General features: G+C 35.9%; 1 protein-coding gene and 1 long non-coding RNA gene across 3 annotated transcripts in view; both read left to right on the forward strand.

Moving 5' to 3' along the window:
- The first annotated feature begins 5658 nt into the window (after positions 1-5658).
- UGP (UDP-glucose pyrophosphorylase) overlaps positions 5659-17995 on the forward strand; it is a 51414-nt gene continuing 39077 nt past the window's right edge. Inside the window, exon 1 of one of the 2 annotated variants that reach the window (XM_069824890.1) lies at positions 5659-5848. In XM_069824890.1, coding sequence (XP_069680991.1) covers positions 5822-5848 — 27 coding nt within the window. In that variant the 5' untranslated portion in view covers positions 5659-5821. Of the gene's footprint in view, positions 5849-17613; positions 17754-17995 lie in introns of those variants that run through there. The other variant, XM_069824891.1, reaches the window with a different exon arrangement.
- On the forward strand, positions 5866-16253 carry LOC138698701 (uncharacterized). The gene is made up of 2 exons (XR_011331928.1): positions 5866-7494; positions 15581-16253. It is a non-coding gene; the product is annotated as an uncharacterized lncRNA (long non-coding RNA).

A 17995-nucleotide genomic window follows, 5' to 3' on the forward strand; every position in this document is an offset into this window, starting at 1 on the left:
AAACAAAATGAAGGAAATAAAAATAGGCTATATTCAGAGTAACAATGTGTCAAGAAAGACTGAGTAACCTTGGCCTACTTAGTCTAGAGAGCAATCTTGCTAGGTCTTTAAATTTTTATATAATCGATGATTTTGTATCAAGGAAGTCAAGGAGAGTTGTTTGTTGATGTTGGCCTGCAAGTCAGAAATTACAGCTGTTTAAGAATAGTGTTTTATGCACTGCCTGCTGGATCACATCCTATGGCTGTTTACACTGCCTGCTCAATTAACGCTTATGTGCGAGTCTTGAAAAAAGTTATTTTGCCGCTAGGTGGCAGGTAGTGCCCACCACTATTAACATTATCAGTATATGCAAAGTACTCCAAAATAACTATTATTACGAAGTCTTAGGTACCAGAAGAGACAAGGGCTTATGGAAACGATGACCCAGGGTGTCCGAATCCTTCTGCAATGCTTAATATGTAATACTATTAATACTGAAATCAAAACTTAATTTTTTTCTAAGCGATACTACATCCAAACAAGTAGGCCTATACTTGCTTTAGGCGTTTACTAAAATTATTATTAAAATCAATTAACGTAATAAAAATAATATTTGAAACTTATATAAAACATTTCAACAAGTTTAAACATATTTACGAAAAAAATATATATGCTTCCTTTAACCGAGCTACGAGATTATTGGAAATCACGGTTTGAATTAACGACAGTATGTAGTATCTTCCTGCAGTATCTTCCAATCCATGAAATTGTTATACGGACACTTGGTCTACTGTTTTATTAAGTTCAGTATTGCCAGAAAGTAACTTCCCCATATATAAAAGGCCCATTTGAAGTGTGATAAATTTTGCGCTCATTAAAAAATTCTCCCCCGTCCCCGAAAAGAAATTCCGAGTAAAATACTGTAAACAGATAATTTATCGCTTATGTCGTGTACAGTAAAAAATTTGTACACATTTTTCATGAAATGTATTGTTGGTCCTGCTTCTGAAAAATTTACCTGAGATGTCAGACGTAAATGATTGTCCTTCATATAATCCAAAGTGCTTGTAACTTCCAGTGAAAATGTCTGTACAGCATAAAGAACGTTCATTTTCTCAAAGAAACTGGGTTCGACATGCTTCCTCATTAGAAATCGAATGGGTTTCACAGCTAAGTCCTTTTGTATCCTGTATATTTCCTTAATGAATTTTGAACTGATCATTTCTTCTCTGTCTGCTATATCCTGGTCTAGAAACTGTGAACGGATGTTTCTGATGATGTGACAGTAATCAAAACTTAAATATAAATTACGTTGCAAGTTACATGGGTGTACTACGCAAGGCTGTAGATCTCCACCGCCTAAACCCTTAAACATTGCAGTATTAGTTCTATGGTTATCAGTTGCAAGCCGAAGCACATGAAATCCACAGTCTTCTACAGCTTTCAACACTTGCTGAACTAATAAGAGCAGATCATTTCCTTGCAAATTTCGTACCATGAAATATGCTGCCGGTATTGTGTACTTGGTGGATAAACCATGAATAACCAAACACAGAAGTTTGTTGGCTAAGACGGGATTTATTCCTTTTTCTTTATTATAAACTCCTTCAGCTTCGACTAAACCAAAAATTTTATGCTCTTCTTTATTATAAAGCAAGCTTTCTTTTATTGCCATGTCATCGCATATAAAAGAAACTACTTTCTCAATTTCATTCAATTTTGTGGCTTCTAACTTAAGTGTCTGTTTAATTAAAGGGGAAACACCAACGCCACATTCCGTTGAGCCCATATGCCTATCTAATGTGCTGCGCAACGATTCTTGTATTAATTTCAAATTTCTTCCAAAGTCGTAGCCTTTAGGAGACGATATTCGCCAACATAAGCAGTACCGAATAGTTGGCTCGGACCATTTTGGACGATTTTTTTTTTAATTTCTACTTTGATCCAGTATATATATATGCAGCCATTTTGTAGCCAACATGTGCTGATTTCTTTATGTTATCTACTGACTTTTTCTCAGGTAGCTCAGTTGGTAGAGCAGCTGGCTACGGACTAGAAGGTCCAGGGTTCGATCCCAGGTGGTGACAGGATTTTTTCTCGTTGCCAAACTTTCAGAACGGCCCCGAGGTTCACTCAGCCTCCTATAAAATTGAGTAACAGGTCTTTCCCGGGGTTTAATGCGATCAGAGCGTGGTGCCGACCACACTACCTCATTCTAGTGCCGAGGTCATGGAAACCATGGGGCTCTACCTCCATGTCCCCTAATTGTCTTCATGGCATATTACAGGGATACCTTTACCTTTTACCTTTTACTGACTTTCTCTCAGTATAGCTATTAATTTCTTCCTTCGCCTCTTGAAGTTCCTTCTCTATTTCCACAATTTTGTTTTTGAGTCTGTACACTTTCGCTCGAAGATTTTATTTAATTTTTTATGATATTCCAGTTCACTTAATCTTACAGTATTTACTTGAACAGCAATATGTCTGGAATATACGTTTACATCTGCCTTATATTTTATAATTCCGGCTTCTATGTCTTTCTCACGATATTCAGCTTCAATGTCCTCCTGACATTGTGCAGCCAATCTTGAGACTTTGTTCTTCTCGGAGAATGATGAACTTGAGTTTCTAACTTTTCTCTTCCTCTTGTTAGAAGGTTTCTTGTATGAAGGATATCCAGGAAATATACTTGGTATCGACAAATTTTTCAGTTTCCTATATTTTGTATCTTCTTTAAAATCTTCTTGTTTGAAGTGTAAACTACACACACATGAACGATCAGAAGGAATCCACTTACTTCCTCTTTTGTCACCTTTTCTTGATATAATATTTAACCTTTAACCACTTTTCCCGCAGCTCACTATTAGATGGAAATTCATAAAATGATAATCTTCTGAATTTCAATTTTCCTCTCTGCGCTTTGCAGAAAGGGACACAACAAGACACCACTGTAAATATATTATAATTAATATTGTTATTTCAGGAAACCAAGTTTTATATCTCACAAAATTAAATGTATTTCAAACCGAATGTTCCTTTCTTCCAATATATTTTAAAGAAGAAAATCATAGCATTAATAAACAATAACTTACAAACACTATAATTATTTCTAAGATGTCAAATAAGACAGTATAATTAATTCTACACATTTAGTACAGCCAATTCAACGGCAGTTACTTGCTGCGCTCTAGTGTCGAAACTGGACAATAATGTCCACGCGAAACTCAATGCTAAGGAAGAGGAATGAGCAGGCAGTTACGCAGCCAAAGGATGTGATCCAGCAGGCAGTGGTTTTATGAAAACGAAACGACCACGAAAAGACGAAAGTTTCGTCACGAAACAAGCAATGTAGGCCCTACTGAAAAAGCGCGATGACTATAAAATATTATTGTGCTAATGTGAAGTTTTGCTAAAAGTTTTCAATGTAAGAAAAGTGTATATTTTTAGATTCGTATCTGTGTGTGGGGTTATCTTTTATTTATTTTGCAAATAATTATTATGGTAAGAATAATTGGTAACGTGTCATTTTTAATTTTTTTTTCAATGGGGCTCGAGCACAATAATGCATAGGGGCCCATAAATCCTATCAGCGGCCCTGATGATGGATAAAACATATTTAACATACACGAAATACACCAGGACCAATCAAATTTATTATTGCAACAGGGTTTACATACACTGAAATAGAAAACTCGAACATACATTACGGCAGTCCGAGTCGAAAAGGCATTGACTGTGCCCTATTTTGCATTGTTGTGAAAAGTTATGTAAACTGTGAAATGTTTGTTATCCGTTGTAATAACTGTAAATGGCTAAAATACAATAATTTGATTAATAATATGAGGCAAGGAGACGTTTGTTGCACTATAAATTCTAAGTAAAAGAGGTCAGAGTTATCCTTCCGAAAGATCCAGGAAGGTGAGTTTATAAAATATAATATATGCTTTATGAAAATAATATATGAACCTTATGTATTTTGTATTTCAATAGTGGAAGGAATGTGTTGATTTTTTCAAAAGAACACGATATCAAGTACAATACATTTTATCGTCTGCTAGGGAAAGAGTCTGTGATGAGACGATAGTAGCGATCCTGGTGGCTAGCAACTATCTATGGATGCATATTTCAACTGGCTATCTGTGCTACTAGCACAGTCTAGTATATACAGTCACGAAGCTCAATACTTACTAAATATGCAAACATAGACAGTTGAAATACGCATCCATAGATAGTTGCTAACCACCAGGATCGCTACTATCGCCTCATCACAGACCCTTTCCCCACCAGACGATAAAATATATTGTACTTTCGATATAGTTTTCTTTTGAAAAAATTAACACCTTCCTTCCACTATTGAAATGTGAAATACATAAGGTTTATATATTATTTTCATAAAGTATATAATTATTATATTTTATAAATTCACCTTCCTGGATTTTTCAGAAGAAGGATAAATCTGACCTCTTTTTCTTACAATATTTATAGTACCACAAACGTCTCCTTGTCCCATATTATTATTCAAATTATTGTATTTTAGCCATTTACAGTTATTACAACCGATAACAAACATTTCACAGTTTACATAACTTTTCACAACAAAGCGAAATACGGCACAGTCAATGCCTTTTCGATCTAGACCAGGCCGTAATGTATGTTCGGGTTTTCTATTTCAGTGTAAGGAGCTCAGTGAAACATTATATTATAACTTTATTGCGTATCATTGCTAAATTGTATTTAGTGTAATGTGTCCATAAGTTCCGTTTACTTCTTGTTGCATAATATGTTGCAGAAATAATTACAAAACCGTGTTATTTTAATGTGAAGAGAATTTTACGCGTTAACATAATCTGTTCACATCAACATTTTAAGTTTAGAATGGAAGCTATTTTGAGATTCAATAAAAACAAATTTATATTGTGATTTTAATTTAGCACATCTACCTTCCTTAATTGTAGACAGAAAATTTACCATACCACTCCTATGAAATTAGTGTACGTACGATTGTGTTACTTCGTCTCTTAGCTAGTAGGTAAATACAATAATTCAGTACTCAATTGTAGTATTAAAATACAAATAGAATGTGACGGGTGTCATACATTATATTATGTGTAATTATAATGTATAATTGCGAATATAGGGATATAAGATAAATATAGTAAACATAACCTATACTTTCCATATGACATATATGTTACTCTTTATGCATTCCAATTAATATATTACATGGTCGAAACGCCGCCCTTCGTGATCGGGTTAAGCGAGTCACATTGTCTGCCTGTATTAGATCACGATGGCAGTGACACAGTCTATTGTTCCTAGTACTCACAGCGCTCCAAGCGGCTAGCAACTATCGTGAGAAATGCAAAAAATCACCCCAAGCTTCGTGACTGTATATATTAGAAGACTGTGTGCTATAAGTAGCTTAAGTTTATGAGGGTACGAGAATCAATAGACTGTGCAGGTACTATTTCGCATTGTGTATAATGAGGCGATAGTAGCGATCATAATGGTTAGCAACTATCTATAGATGCATATTTACTACGTATTGAGCTTCGTGACTATATACCAGACTGTGGTAGGTATTTCTCTAGGGATCTGTTGACGTTCCAGAAAATTCCAGCAACTTACATATTATCGAGTATGCCGTGGAATGAATGGTACCTGCGATCTCCAGTGCAAACAGGAATGTGTACAAAGTAGTGAAGTAGCCTATAGACTATTAATAGATGCTTTGTTCGTGAAAGTTGACTGTTTACAATTTGTCAAATTTTATTATTGTCCGTGGCGATAAGAAGGATCAAGTCCTATTTATAAAAGCAGTGTTTACTCTTTAAGATTAATGCTGGGGCCGGAAGAGAGGAGAGGGGTAAGTGATAAGCGCCGATAAGCCTGTTTGATCTCATCTCTTAGTGCTGTCACTATGTGACGTTTGCTTTGTATGAGCCGGTTAGCATTAACTTATTTTTTAGTGCATTTTCTCGCTAAAGAGCGTGGTGCATATTTTCCTACACATTTATTGCAAATTTTGAGTCTGGAGAGCTATATAATAAAGCAAACCCTTTTGTTTTGAGTCCTCTGTACTTATTACAAGACGTTATGGGTGTTCAATAGCACGCGACACTGAAGTTTTTTTTTGTCGAAAAAAGTGGGAAAATTGTTTGTCAGAGGTAATGTAGTTTGGAATGTGAAGAATTCATATATTAGGACGTCAGTTGAATTAGAAGTATATTATAAAGTAGATAAAAGTGGTAAAGAATTGATCGGTGTAGATAACCTAAAAATGATGACGTGAAATAAAGAGGTAGAATATTTCAAAATGAACGCGAAATGCATATTTCACTTCACTTAATTTATGCAAGGCATATCAAAAGCCTAAACTATCCTAACCTGTCACAAATTCGTATATGCAAGGCATATCAAAAGCCTAAACTAATCTTACCTAACCTCTCACAGATTCGTATATGCAAGGCATACGGAAAGCCTAAACTAACAACCAAACCAGTCAAAGATTTCCACAACGTAGAACTTATAAAAATGCAAGTTGAAAGTTTCAGTGTCGCGTGCTATAGAAAACCCATTAGCTCGTTGCCATTATTTATTTAAAAAAAAAAAAAGAGCAGAGTTGTCTGTTTGTCGATTGCTCATCACATTTATACGTACGATAAAGGGCACTTTTCAGTGCCAACAGTTTATTTTATGTGCACAAGGTTGGAATTTTGGGGGAGAGGGAAAGGAAGGTAATCGTGTTCTGAAGTGTTATCTACTTCATGCTGGATGAACTATATGATTCATTGTTTAATAAGATAATAACGATAGCATAATATCGCCATTTTCTCATCTGCCAACCTCTAATTTTCAGACTGTTCAGAGTTCATATTAAAAGGTGTGGTGAAAAAAAAAAAAAAGACCCATCCCTAATTGACAGGACTGTGCGTTTGGGGGGGGGGGGGAGGTTACGTGTCTGGTGTCTGTCGTGCCCATGTTTTAACCCTCAGATAACCAAGCAGGGTGCAAATATATCTCAACTTCTGTTTGTTAAAGAATTTATAGTGAATCTTCGAATACGCTACACACCACACGCGTCTGATTTATGTTGCGTTATTTTATGATGAAATGAAACGAGGGGCTGAATTCATAGTGAACACTTATAAATGAGTAATTATGCCAGCGCTCATATTCATAGTTGCCCCTCATTCACAAGTGAGTGATCAAATAAGTGAGCTAGGATGCCCACTTAGGTGTTACTCATTCATTTTGGTGATGATGATTTCGCAGAACATGTTGAATTTTATCTTGCACATATGCTGAGCAAATAAAAACGATATATTGAGGATATGGAGAATTCCTTACATGTATGCGATGAACAGTAATTCAAGAATAGTTTTGATTTCAACAAATGGACTGTTGTGAACAGTTTGGTGCCATTAATAACAGAATGTGATCTACAAATACCAATCTCTCCTCTTACGAAAGTGATTGTGGCTCTGAGATTCTGAGCAACTTCCTCTTCAGGTGAGTAGTACCAGTATACTTTAAGAAGACAAAATTGGTTATACCATCCTTGGTTACAAGGATCTATAATAGACCTATGTAACAAATGTAAATTTACACAATATGTATACAGGGCCGGAGTTATCTCTTTGCTGCCCCTAAGCCAGACAGGCTCTGCCGCTCCCTAAATAAAACACATTAATAACGTCGTGCAGCAGACTATTAATTAAACGAGAGGTAACAAGACCTGCAAAATGTAGCAAAGCGATACGACATAAATTATATAATTTATTTTTAACATACCTCGCAGCCATTGGTGTAGCTCAGCTGGCTGAGGTGCTTGCCTGTTGTTCTGTAGTTGCGCTCAGGTATAGGTTCGATTCCCGCTTGGGCCGATTACCTGGTTGGGTTTTTTTTTTTTCCAAGGTTTTCCCCGACCGTAAGGCGAATGTCAGGTAAGCTATGGCTAATACTCAGCCTCATCTCGCTAATACCAATTCCATCGACGCTAAATAACCTAGTAGTTGATACAGCGTCGTTAAATAACCAACTAAAAAACATAACTCGTTTTTATGAGAAGACCTTCCTCCTTGCTTTACAGCGAGCAAAATCATCTTATCAGATCGTCAAATTTCATATTCTGCACTAACCTTCCTTCAACAGTGAAGAGTGCCAACACCAAAATCCGTTTCTCACCCACCAGTGATGTCGGTTAATTCTTTAAGTTATATGCCTCAAAGTTGAAAAAAAATGTTCCCTGAGCAGTTGGTGGCTGGTGTACTTAGTGTCATCCGCAAAACTGTATCTGTGTTTGGATGCACTTCTTTACGAAGAAGCTCACATAGATATGAGAAATTTATTGCGTTATTTCCATCCACCATTAAAAGTTGTAGATAAGATTTCAGATGCAAACATTCACCATGCAAGGTGGAGTCAAGATCATCTTTATAGATCGACATAAGATTCTCTGCTGCTGCTGATGCTGCTTCAGAAGTTTTCAGACTTTTTAAGAAACCAAATGTTTCATGGTGTTCGTTATAGTGAACACTGTTCTTTGACAGAGAATCCAGGATCACATTGAAGGTGCAGGCATTGATTATACTGTCCCTTCCATGACGTGCACGTTTTTCTCATCTCCTTTCAACAAATGCTTAAGTGTAATGTCCAGATGAACTCTTCAAACTTAAGAAGTCTTCTCTCAAATGTATTACGAATCGGATAATGGACTATGCAAACTGCATACTTGTCCTACATCAATATTTACAGTCTGAAGTCTAGCATTCTGCTTGGAATATCTTTAGGATGATTCCCCAAAGTACTGTCATAAATGCATGTCAAATCGAATAAAATCTTTACCTCAGGGTCTTCGATTTTTTAAACTCTATCAGTGTATTCTAATGGATAAAATATAGTTTTATTTGCATCATGTCTGTTTAGATGCTCAGCTGTACTCTACAATGTTGAGCGTTGCATTTATGCACACCAGTCGAGTCTTCCCGATGTCCTCTATCATCCTGATTAACTTTAATCAATTTCGTCTTGGTTTTCAGAGCGACAGTCTTCGACATTTTGAAATTCTGTCTCCAAATTTCACTTCACACGCGCACCATTCGCTTGTTTTAAATGCACTATACAGCAGTTTATTGTGCCTTAACGAACTCTTCATTTCCTTTCAAATGACACCTCGATCATGTTATGCCCATCAGTCTGAAGTTGCAGTCGATACTAAAAACAGTGCTGCAATTGGCGCCATTTTGTTTTTTCTCGCTGCACTGTGTCGACGCCATCAGCAGATGTGATTGTTACGTTATCTCATGAATAATTATGCCCTCTACACAATGTCTAGCTCTAGCTTGTGTAGTTTCTGAGATATAAGCGTTGACCACTGCCGGCTTGTTGAGAAGTGTTGCGTGTCGTTTTCATACTACCATCTATACCTCGGACCGAAAGAATAGACATATTTACGTCAAAAAGAAAAAAAAGACTAGAAAAGAGATAGGGCCTAATAAAAAGAGACAAGACAAGAAGAAGAAGAAAAAGTTGAAACAAAATAGGCCTAGTAAGGGACAAAAGACAATGGAGAGAGAAGAGAAGGGAAAAGATTACACTATGGTAATAACAGACTAGACAATTATATTGAAAGAATTAGCTAATCTTTAGTCACTAGTAATTAATTAAATTAAAATATTATCCATCCCTATTGTTAAAACGTTGCTTCAATAACGAGATTTCAGTTTCTAAATTGCAACTTTATAGGAAATTATAGGTAAGTGTTAAAATGTACAATATATTGACAGTTGTAACATTGGGACATTCGAACCCTTGGTAAAGAAGATTGTAGAGACGTGATAGAAATGTATGGCAAAAGAAATGACAAAACTTTATTAGAAAGCAGCTTGGAACTTATGTATACACCACATTACAAACATGAATATGGACTGTCTCTTCTTCTGCGAGTCGTGAAGGAAACGAACACTAGAAATATATTTGAAGCATTTGAAACACATTCATTTGTTTGGGGATCTTCATTGACGTTCATTGTCAATTCGTTGCCGGACGACGCGCGTGCAATGGAGTCAGAAAGAAAGGTCAGTGTATTCCTTCTTGGGGAGCACAAATACCGACGTGTGGGTGTGGGTAGTGTGGAGGACGAATATCCTGTCTGTGAGGCCAAGGAGCAAACCCAGGTAAGAGCAGACTGGGATAGTCACATTCTTTCAGAAGGGTTGGTGATATTACTGCCAAGTCTTCTGCGTGCCATTAATTCTGTTGAGCTCCAATACTCTGCCTCTCCTAATATCAGACTGCAGAATGGAATTAAAACAGAGGTTGTCATGTTGATACATTTAGTAATGCCTCTATGTCAACTTGCACCTTCCTATATCCTAATATCAGACTACAGAACAGAATTAAAACAGTGGTTGTCATGTTGATACATTTAGTAATGCCTCTGTGTCAACTTGCACCTTCCTATATCCTAATATCAGACTACAGAATAGAATTAAAACAGTGGTTGTCATGTTGATACATTTAGTAATGCCTCTGTGTCAACTTGCACCTTCCTATATCCTAATATCAGACTACAGAATAGAATTAAAACAGTGGTTGTCATGTTGATACATTTAGTAATGCCTCTGTGTCAACTTGCACCTTCCTATATCCTAATATCAGACTACAGAACAGAATTAAAACAGTGGTTGTCATGTTGATACATTTAGTAATGCCTCTGTGTCAACTTGCACCTTCCTATATCCTAATATCAGAATGGAATTAAAACAGTGGTTGTCATGTAGATATGTTTAGTAATATGGTGACGACATGACATCGATTTGTGGAATAGTTTCCAGAATTATACAGCAAGGTAATGAACAACAATTTTATCGCTTGGGTTAGTATTTGGGTTTTATTTAGCACTTAATGACGGTGTTTTCCCTGCAGACAAAATCACGTACTTTATTCTAATATGCTATAGAAAGTATAAATGAGCTTTGTTAAAATTGTCATCGTCAACACCAAGAACAACAGTGTATGGTAACAATATTCCTCATAGATAATAAGTAGATAATGAGATAGTTTTTTCCTTCCTTTCTGATTTGTTTGGTTGAAGGTAAATTTTTACAACGTTTTGTTGGGATTATTATGTTATTTGAGCTGCAAGTCCTCATTCAGAATACCAGTTGGATGTTGACATCCTAATTTTCTGCTCGTGTGTGGTAGATATACGGGGTGGACCACAGTAGCAGCCGGTGATCGAAATCCTCGGTGAGGCCAGATGCAACTAGTTTAAGTGCCTCCGATAGGAAATGTTTGTTTATGATATTAATTATTATTGTTATTATATTATTAATGTCATTATTACTGAATTATTATTATTATTATTATTATTATTATTATTATTATTATTATTATTATTATTAGTCTATTCTTATTACTATCAATGAAAAATAATAATTTCACTCACCAAATAACCTGCTATGCTCTGAGTTTGTGATTGTTTCAGTGTGATGAAGCATCCCATATTATGTGTTGAAATTCCCCTTTCTTTCTTTTCTTTTTATGTTTTTCCTTTGGCAGCAACAAACAAGGCCAAGAGAAGTTTATTTTGGATCACATTACCACATAACCATTTACGTTGCCCATACCAGGATGCAATAGAAACTCGCGTTTTAAGATTATGTGTCAGAAAAATTATCAGCGATGTCGTAGGTATCTCGGTAGTCTCTCTCTTTATTTAAAACTTCCTTTCTTTTAGTATTATTTCTTCTCGAAAAAGGACACTCTAACAATGAATTAACTGCACCAGCATTATTTCTCTCATTTGTTTCTGTTTATATTTTCCCAAAATACATAACAACATTGGCCCAGATTCACTACTGTACTACCAAGTACAATAGTAGAACACCCTCGCTTATGTCATAAACTGAGACATAAGGGGAGAGAATCGAGTGGGTCTCTGCCTGCCAAAGAGCTGGAATTTTGTTATTTATGACCTAGTTAGGAAGACAAGTCACCACTGCTATTCCCACCCCACTCTACCCTTGAGGCCGGCCCATGGATGGGAGGAGTGAAACCTGACCAGGCCAGACGGATTGTGCCTCAGCTACAACGTTTTAAGCGTAAACTCAAAGCCCGCGAAAGGACATGAAATGCATTAAGCCAGACCCGGCACGAACGATTCTGGCCTCAGGAACAAATTTTACTGCAAAATAGGTCTATATACGTCAAACTTTTCAAATGCTTCTACAGCGATATATGCTTCATTCAAATAACTAATACATTATATAAAAACACAAAATTTGATTTCAGTTAAGCCAAGTGACTGAGGCCCGGCCTCATTTGCCTCGGTCAATCAGCCGCCACTGGTGGACCATTTAAGTTGATACTGTACAATATCTCCAAAACTAAGCGTTGTAGAAATAAATGTCTTGAATAAAAGTTGCTTGATGTTATGGGGGAAAGTAAATACCATTTGTCGTGTTTTATTTGAAGGACATTGTGATGGTTATTTTTGGGTCAATTTAATTTTTTTAAATAGGAACGTACGTTTTTTATGTTGTTTTCTCATTCCTCATAAAAAACTAAACAACTTTTGTATGAAGCACTTTGTGATTGTTCTTACACCGACGTAAATAACAACAAAAACGTCCTCCATCTACATCTTCTGGTGAACTGTAGCTGTGACAGCATTTTTTTACTCTTTTCAAGCCGAATTTAATGCATATAATAGTATGACGTCTTTCAATTTTCATTCTACACCACTCAAAAAAAAGTTTTGCACCACCTGAATTTTTGTTCAAAACAAGTTCTGCACCATCTCCATTTTGGTGGAAGTGTGTGGATCACAGTTGGCACACCTTACGAAAACAAAACACAAACTTTACTGTACAAACAATCAGAACAAAGAAAATTAGCTGGAAAGTGTTTCTATGCTAATCATCGAAATCAAAAACTTGTTCTGGGGGACTGTAGTATCGTGTTACTCCACCCCTTGCTTGGAGCATGCTTGCATCCACCTCAGCAGCCGTCCACAAGATGGGCGAGGCATTGCAGCACTCCTGAGGCTTGTAGGGTGTGTGCTGCATCGTACTGCACATTTCAACATGTTCAATTGGGTTGATCGAAGAACGTTCCATTCTTTGTATGCCAGTCTTCCATTGACGAGATGGCACGGTGCACTCTTGTGTTGTCTTGGAAGATAAACCCATCGCCTTTATATTGTAGGGCTGAACAATGGACTGGAGAATCTGTCCCGGTACTGGGATGTACGATATGTGATGGTTTAATCTTCGATAGATTATCCACAGAACAGTATTTTTCGATTATCTCAAAACTTTAAAAAGTGGACTTAGTTCCTTTCAACAATAACCGATTCAAATACATTTGTAACTTGTTTCATGATTTCAAATTTATTAACTTAAATATACGTAGTATAAACAGAAATTTCCTGAAATTATGTGCATTATTATAAAACTTTACTCATGATTTTGATATCATTTTAACGGAAACTTGGTTATGTCGTGATTTTGGCTATGATATTAATGGATACAATAAATTGGTAAAATTTAATTTAATATAATAAATGTAATGGAATGGCAATTTACTTTAAAAATAGCATTGATATTATTGTAATAGAAGCTGAAATTGGGCACTGTAATTAGTTTCATTTTAAGATTAAGCTTGATAAAAGTAAATTTTTTTACGGCCATTTATAGATCCCCTAAAAACAGTAAAAATGATTTTTATAGACAATTTAGAGCATATTTATCCTATTTAGAGGGTTATAACAGCCATATTATTGTTGAAGACATAAACATAGATACATTAGATAATGGAATATATTTAATTGGCAGTAATATTAATGTTCTCCATGAATATGGTTTTGTGAAATATTTAAATGCCATCACTAGGCCTTCATTAATTTCTGGCATATGCATTGACCATAATTATATTTTTAAAAACTCAAAATAAATGGAGCTTTATACGTGGCGTTTTTCTAGTGCTATTACCGATCATTGTTTTTAGTTTATTAAAAATGTCTAACAATGAATACAACTCCAGGCCATCTGTTACTCTCTCATCACAAAATATGCAACAAATTAATTATCCTGATTTGATTATTGATTTTAAAAAATAAACCTGGAAATCGGTTTATAATTGTAATGATGCTAATGCCTGTTTTCAAATCCTCTACAATTTAATAGGCAAGTATATAGATAAAAATACTATTATAAACAGTAATCAGAAGATTTCTAGTAAATCCAAGAAAATAAAATCCTGGGTCACGGCAGGCATTAGGCCTATTAATTCTGTTTGTACAAGATACAAACTTGCTTTAAAATTTACAAAGAATCCAAGTAATCTAAAACTAAAAAAAATACTATAGAGCATATAGAAATATGTTAACTCTTATCATTCGAAAAACGAAAATTAAATATTATGAATCCAAATTTGATAGATACAAAAATGACCCAAAAAAAATCTGGCAAGTTATAAATGAAGCTGTAGATGTAAATGTACAAATAAACAGCCATCAAGGAATTAAAAAACGATAAGGGCGAAGTATTAAATTGCAGAAGAAAGATTGCAAACGAATTTAATAATTATTTTTCAGAGATAGGGCACAGAGTTACTTCTAACATTAATACATCAAATTTTAACTCTTCTATATAATAATGAGACACAAAATGAACATTTAGCTTCCTCCATGTTTCTGTTCCCTGTAACTGAAGATTAAATTATTATTTTAAGACCTTAAAAAATGATGTTCCTCCTGGTATAGATGGAATTGAGAATAATACTTTCAAAATTATTATCAAATATATAGGGTATTTCAAAAGTCAGTTCAAACATTAAACCGCTATAAATATTATAATATTTGAGATAGGGAAAAAACAAAAACATCACAGTGTTGGACAAACAACGGGGTTTACAAAACATTGGGAAGATGTCCACCGTTCTCTTGTTCAACGTACAGCATTCTGTTTGCGACACCATGCACAGCACTTTGCAGATAATGTCTTGGAATATTGGCAATTTCTTGCTAGATGGCATCTTTCAGTTTGCAGTACGGTTGTTGGATTGTCAGGAAAGCTCGTTCTTTAAGGTAACCTCACAACCAAAAGTCGGCCGGATTGAAATCTGGAGATCGCGGAGGCCACATTGTTGGAAAGTACCTACTGATGACTTTGATCGGAAAACGAACCTCAATTACCCGTGTTAACTTCACCATTATTTTTAGTAGGTTATTTTATCAACATCTTAGCCTGTTAGGTGCACAGTGATATTTGCACGTTGTAAGGGCTGCTTGTGCAACACGTGATTCCAGCTTTGCAAGAACGCAACTGTGACCACACCATTATTTTCATGCAAGGTAGGGCAACACCATATGTCGCTCGCCAGGTGACAGATTTGCTGCGAGAAACTTTCAGTAAAGACCGCATCATTTCTAGACAATTTCCAAATGCGTGGCCTTCAAGATCCCCCGACCTAAATTCATGTGACTTCTGGTTGTGAGAATATTTGAAAGATCGTGTCTATTAGGGACATATCCGGTCTCTGCCTGATCTAAAGGCTAGCATATAACGAAATGTCGCTCTGATTTCAGCAGATATGCTGCCAGCAACTGTCGACCATGTTACGGATGCAACATGTTGCTGAGATGGAAGGCCTTGTTGAACAGTGCTTGTAACCATACTTCCTAATAAACAGCCAGGACCACCGTTATCATGTGTTTGATCTTTCCTGCGCCCATACCACATTCTGACTGCTTACAGCGCTATATTTCCACCTGGTGGCAAGACTTGGAACTAATAATTTTTTTTCATAATTCGCGAGCGCATTGCTTAATTATATCTACGAAGTTTCACACTGCTACGATCATTAGAGTCCGTGCTGTGCCACACTAAACACCGTCAGCTTAACAAATTATAACCATCTCATATATTTTTCATAAATTGTCCTACTTTATTCACGCACGATATTATTATTCTCTTATGTTAATATTGTATAATTTCATTGTAGCTGTAATTTTAATTTTAGTTCCTATTTTATTTTATTTTCTATATTCCTCATATATTGTTAATGTGTCTGAACTGCGACCGAACATGAGCGCTGCTCATTCGTTCCTCAGAATTTGTTAATATTGTATCCTCTTTCTGTCTGTATTATTTTATTTCTATTTCTATTGTTGTAATTATCACATACACATCGAAAGACACTCTTTCCCAATGACGGGACTGTCTCATTGGACAAAGCATAATAAACAAAAGCCTGATATTCTATTCTGTACTCTTTGTTGAAATAAATAAAATAAAATAAGACCTATTGAAAACTTAGCAACTGTAGCGAACGAAGCAATAGTCTTCGATTATTATACTTATAATACAGAATATTAAGTTTCCGATCTGGATATTTAATCGCCGATATAAACTCAACATTCAAGTGTAATAAATTGCTAAAACGAGTTTTAAAGTTATTTTACCACTGGAATAAATTGTAAGTAGGCGTACCTAGTACCCTACATCATATATGTAACAGATAACTCCTCGCTATGCTAAAATCGGCAGCACTTTGAAGAGAACAACCACCAGGATCGCCACCCGTCCGCCGTAAACGAACACGAGATGGCAGCACAGTCGCTAATGCAATTCAAATGGGAATTATGACGTGACTCCTTATGTAACAACTAGATGGCAGCGTAGTAAACCTGACAAAAGTTATTAACCTCAAAGCCTATAAGCTCGACATATCTGTTACATAATATATGATCTAGGCTAATACGAATGCATTGTCCGTGTGAGATATTTCCCCTCTAATCATGAATAGAGTGCGTGCTCATTAGCTGATCTTGTAACAAGCTGTAGCTAATTGTAATCTTAGTCAAAGAATGATACCTTCGGGTACAAAAACTGAAATTGTTGAATACTGAGGACACAATGTTAAATATGAATAGATCAAAGGCTTGTAATTGTGTAAATGCGAATAATAATTAGAATATGTAATGGTATGACGTTCGGACTTGTTCAGGCTTCCCATAAGGTTGACATCTTGTATTTGAGACAGTGAAAGCTTGTTCCTTATTGACCTCATGCGGGACGTCAAAAATCCTTTCTTCACGGACTAGTAAAATAATTACAGTTCTCACAACATTATTTTAATATTGCATGTCTTATCATAAACGTCTCACTACAGCTAATATGAAAGAAGGGACAGAGCGTTGTTCTGTACGCTGCTACTGCATGTCAGGAAAGCTGAGGCCCGAGTTTGCACCTTAAATCTATTCAGTCCTCATTCAGATTTTGAAGCAATTAAGACAGATTCAACTTCGCTAGTTGATGCTAAACAGAATCATAAGATACTTCGTACTATACATTCAGTTTATAGGCCTAAACATGTATACTTTTCACTAGAAATCAGAAATTTTAATTCATAATTTAACTAGTAAGAAACCACTTCAATTGTTTTTAATCTAAATCCCAAGCAATAAAATAAGCCGAATTGGAAATTCAGTGTGAGTGTTCTTAGGTATGCTCAGTAATATGGACGGTTCACGCACACTGTAACCCATAGCTTCGGATATTGCTTAACTCTACTTCATTTTATCCCGCGTTATCGCACCGCGATTTGTGCACGTCACCACTCGACAGCTCAAGGATGAGTCGGGACTCGAACCCTGGCAGCTCGTTATCTGATAAGACGAGACTAACGTAGGCCTATATAACGCACAGCTCGTCTGCCGGCAACTCAGTGAGTCGGCCGGCATGGAATATATCCTGAACAGGGTGAGTGCTAAGTGCGAGCCCTCCAAGGCTCAGTCTTCAAGCTTTCTTTGATAAATCTGCGTAATGTCATCTACGATACCGTTTTCTTACAATTCGTCTGTAATGCCTGTTGTATGTATAGTTTAGTGACAACGCTTTCCTGTATCACTATTGACACCGTCATATTTCTATCTCGCTGAAGAAATCTGTTATAAAACAAAGCGGAAGAGATCACTTCAGGTTTTTGATTATATCTGCTGTTA

The sequence above is a fragment of the Periplaneta americana genome, chromosome 4 (assembly GCF_040183065.1).
Source record: "Periplaneta americana isolate PAMFEO1 chromosome 4, P.americana_PAMFEO1_priV1, whole genome shotgun sequence".
Classification (NCBI taxonomy): Eukaryota; Metazoa; Arthropoda; class Insecta; order Blattodea; family Blattidae; genus Periplaneta; species Periplaneta americana.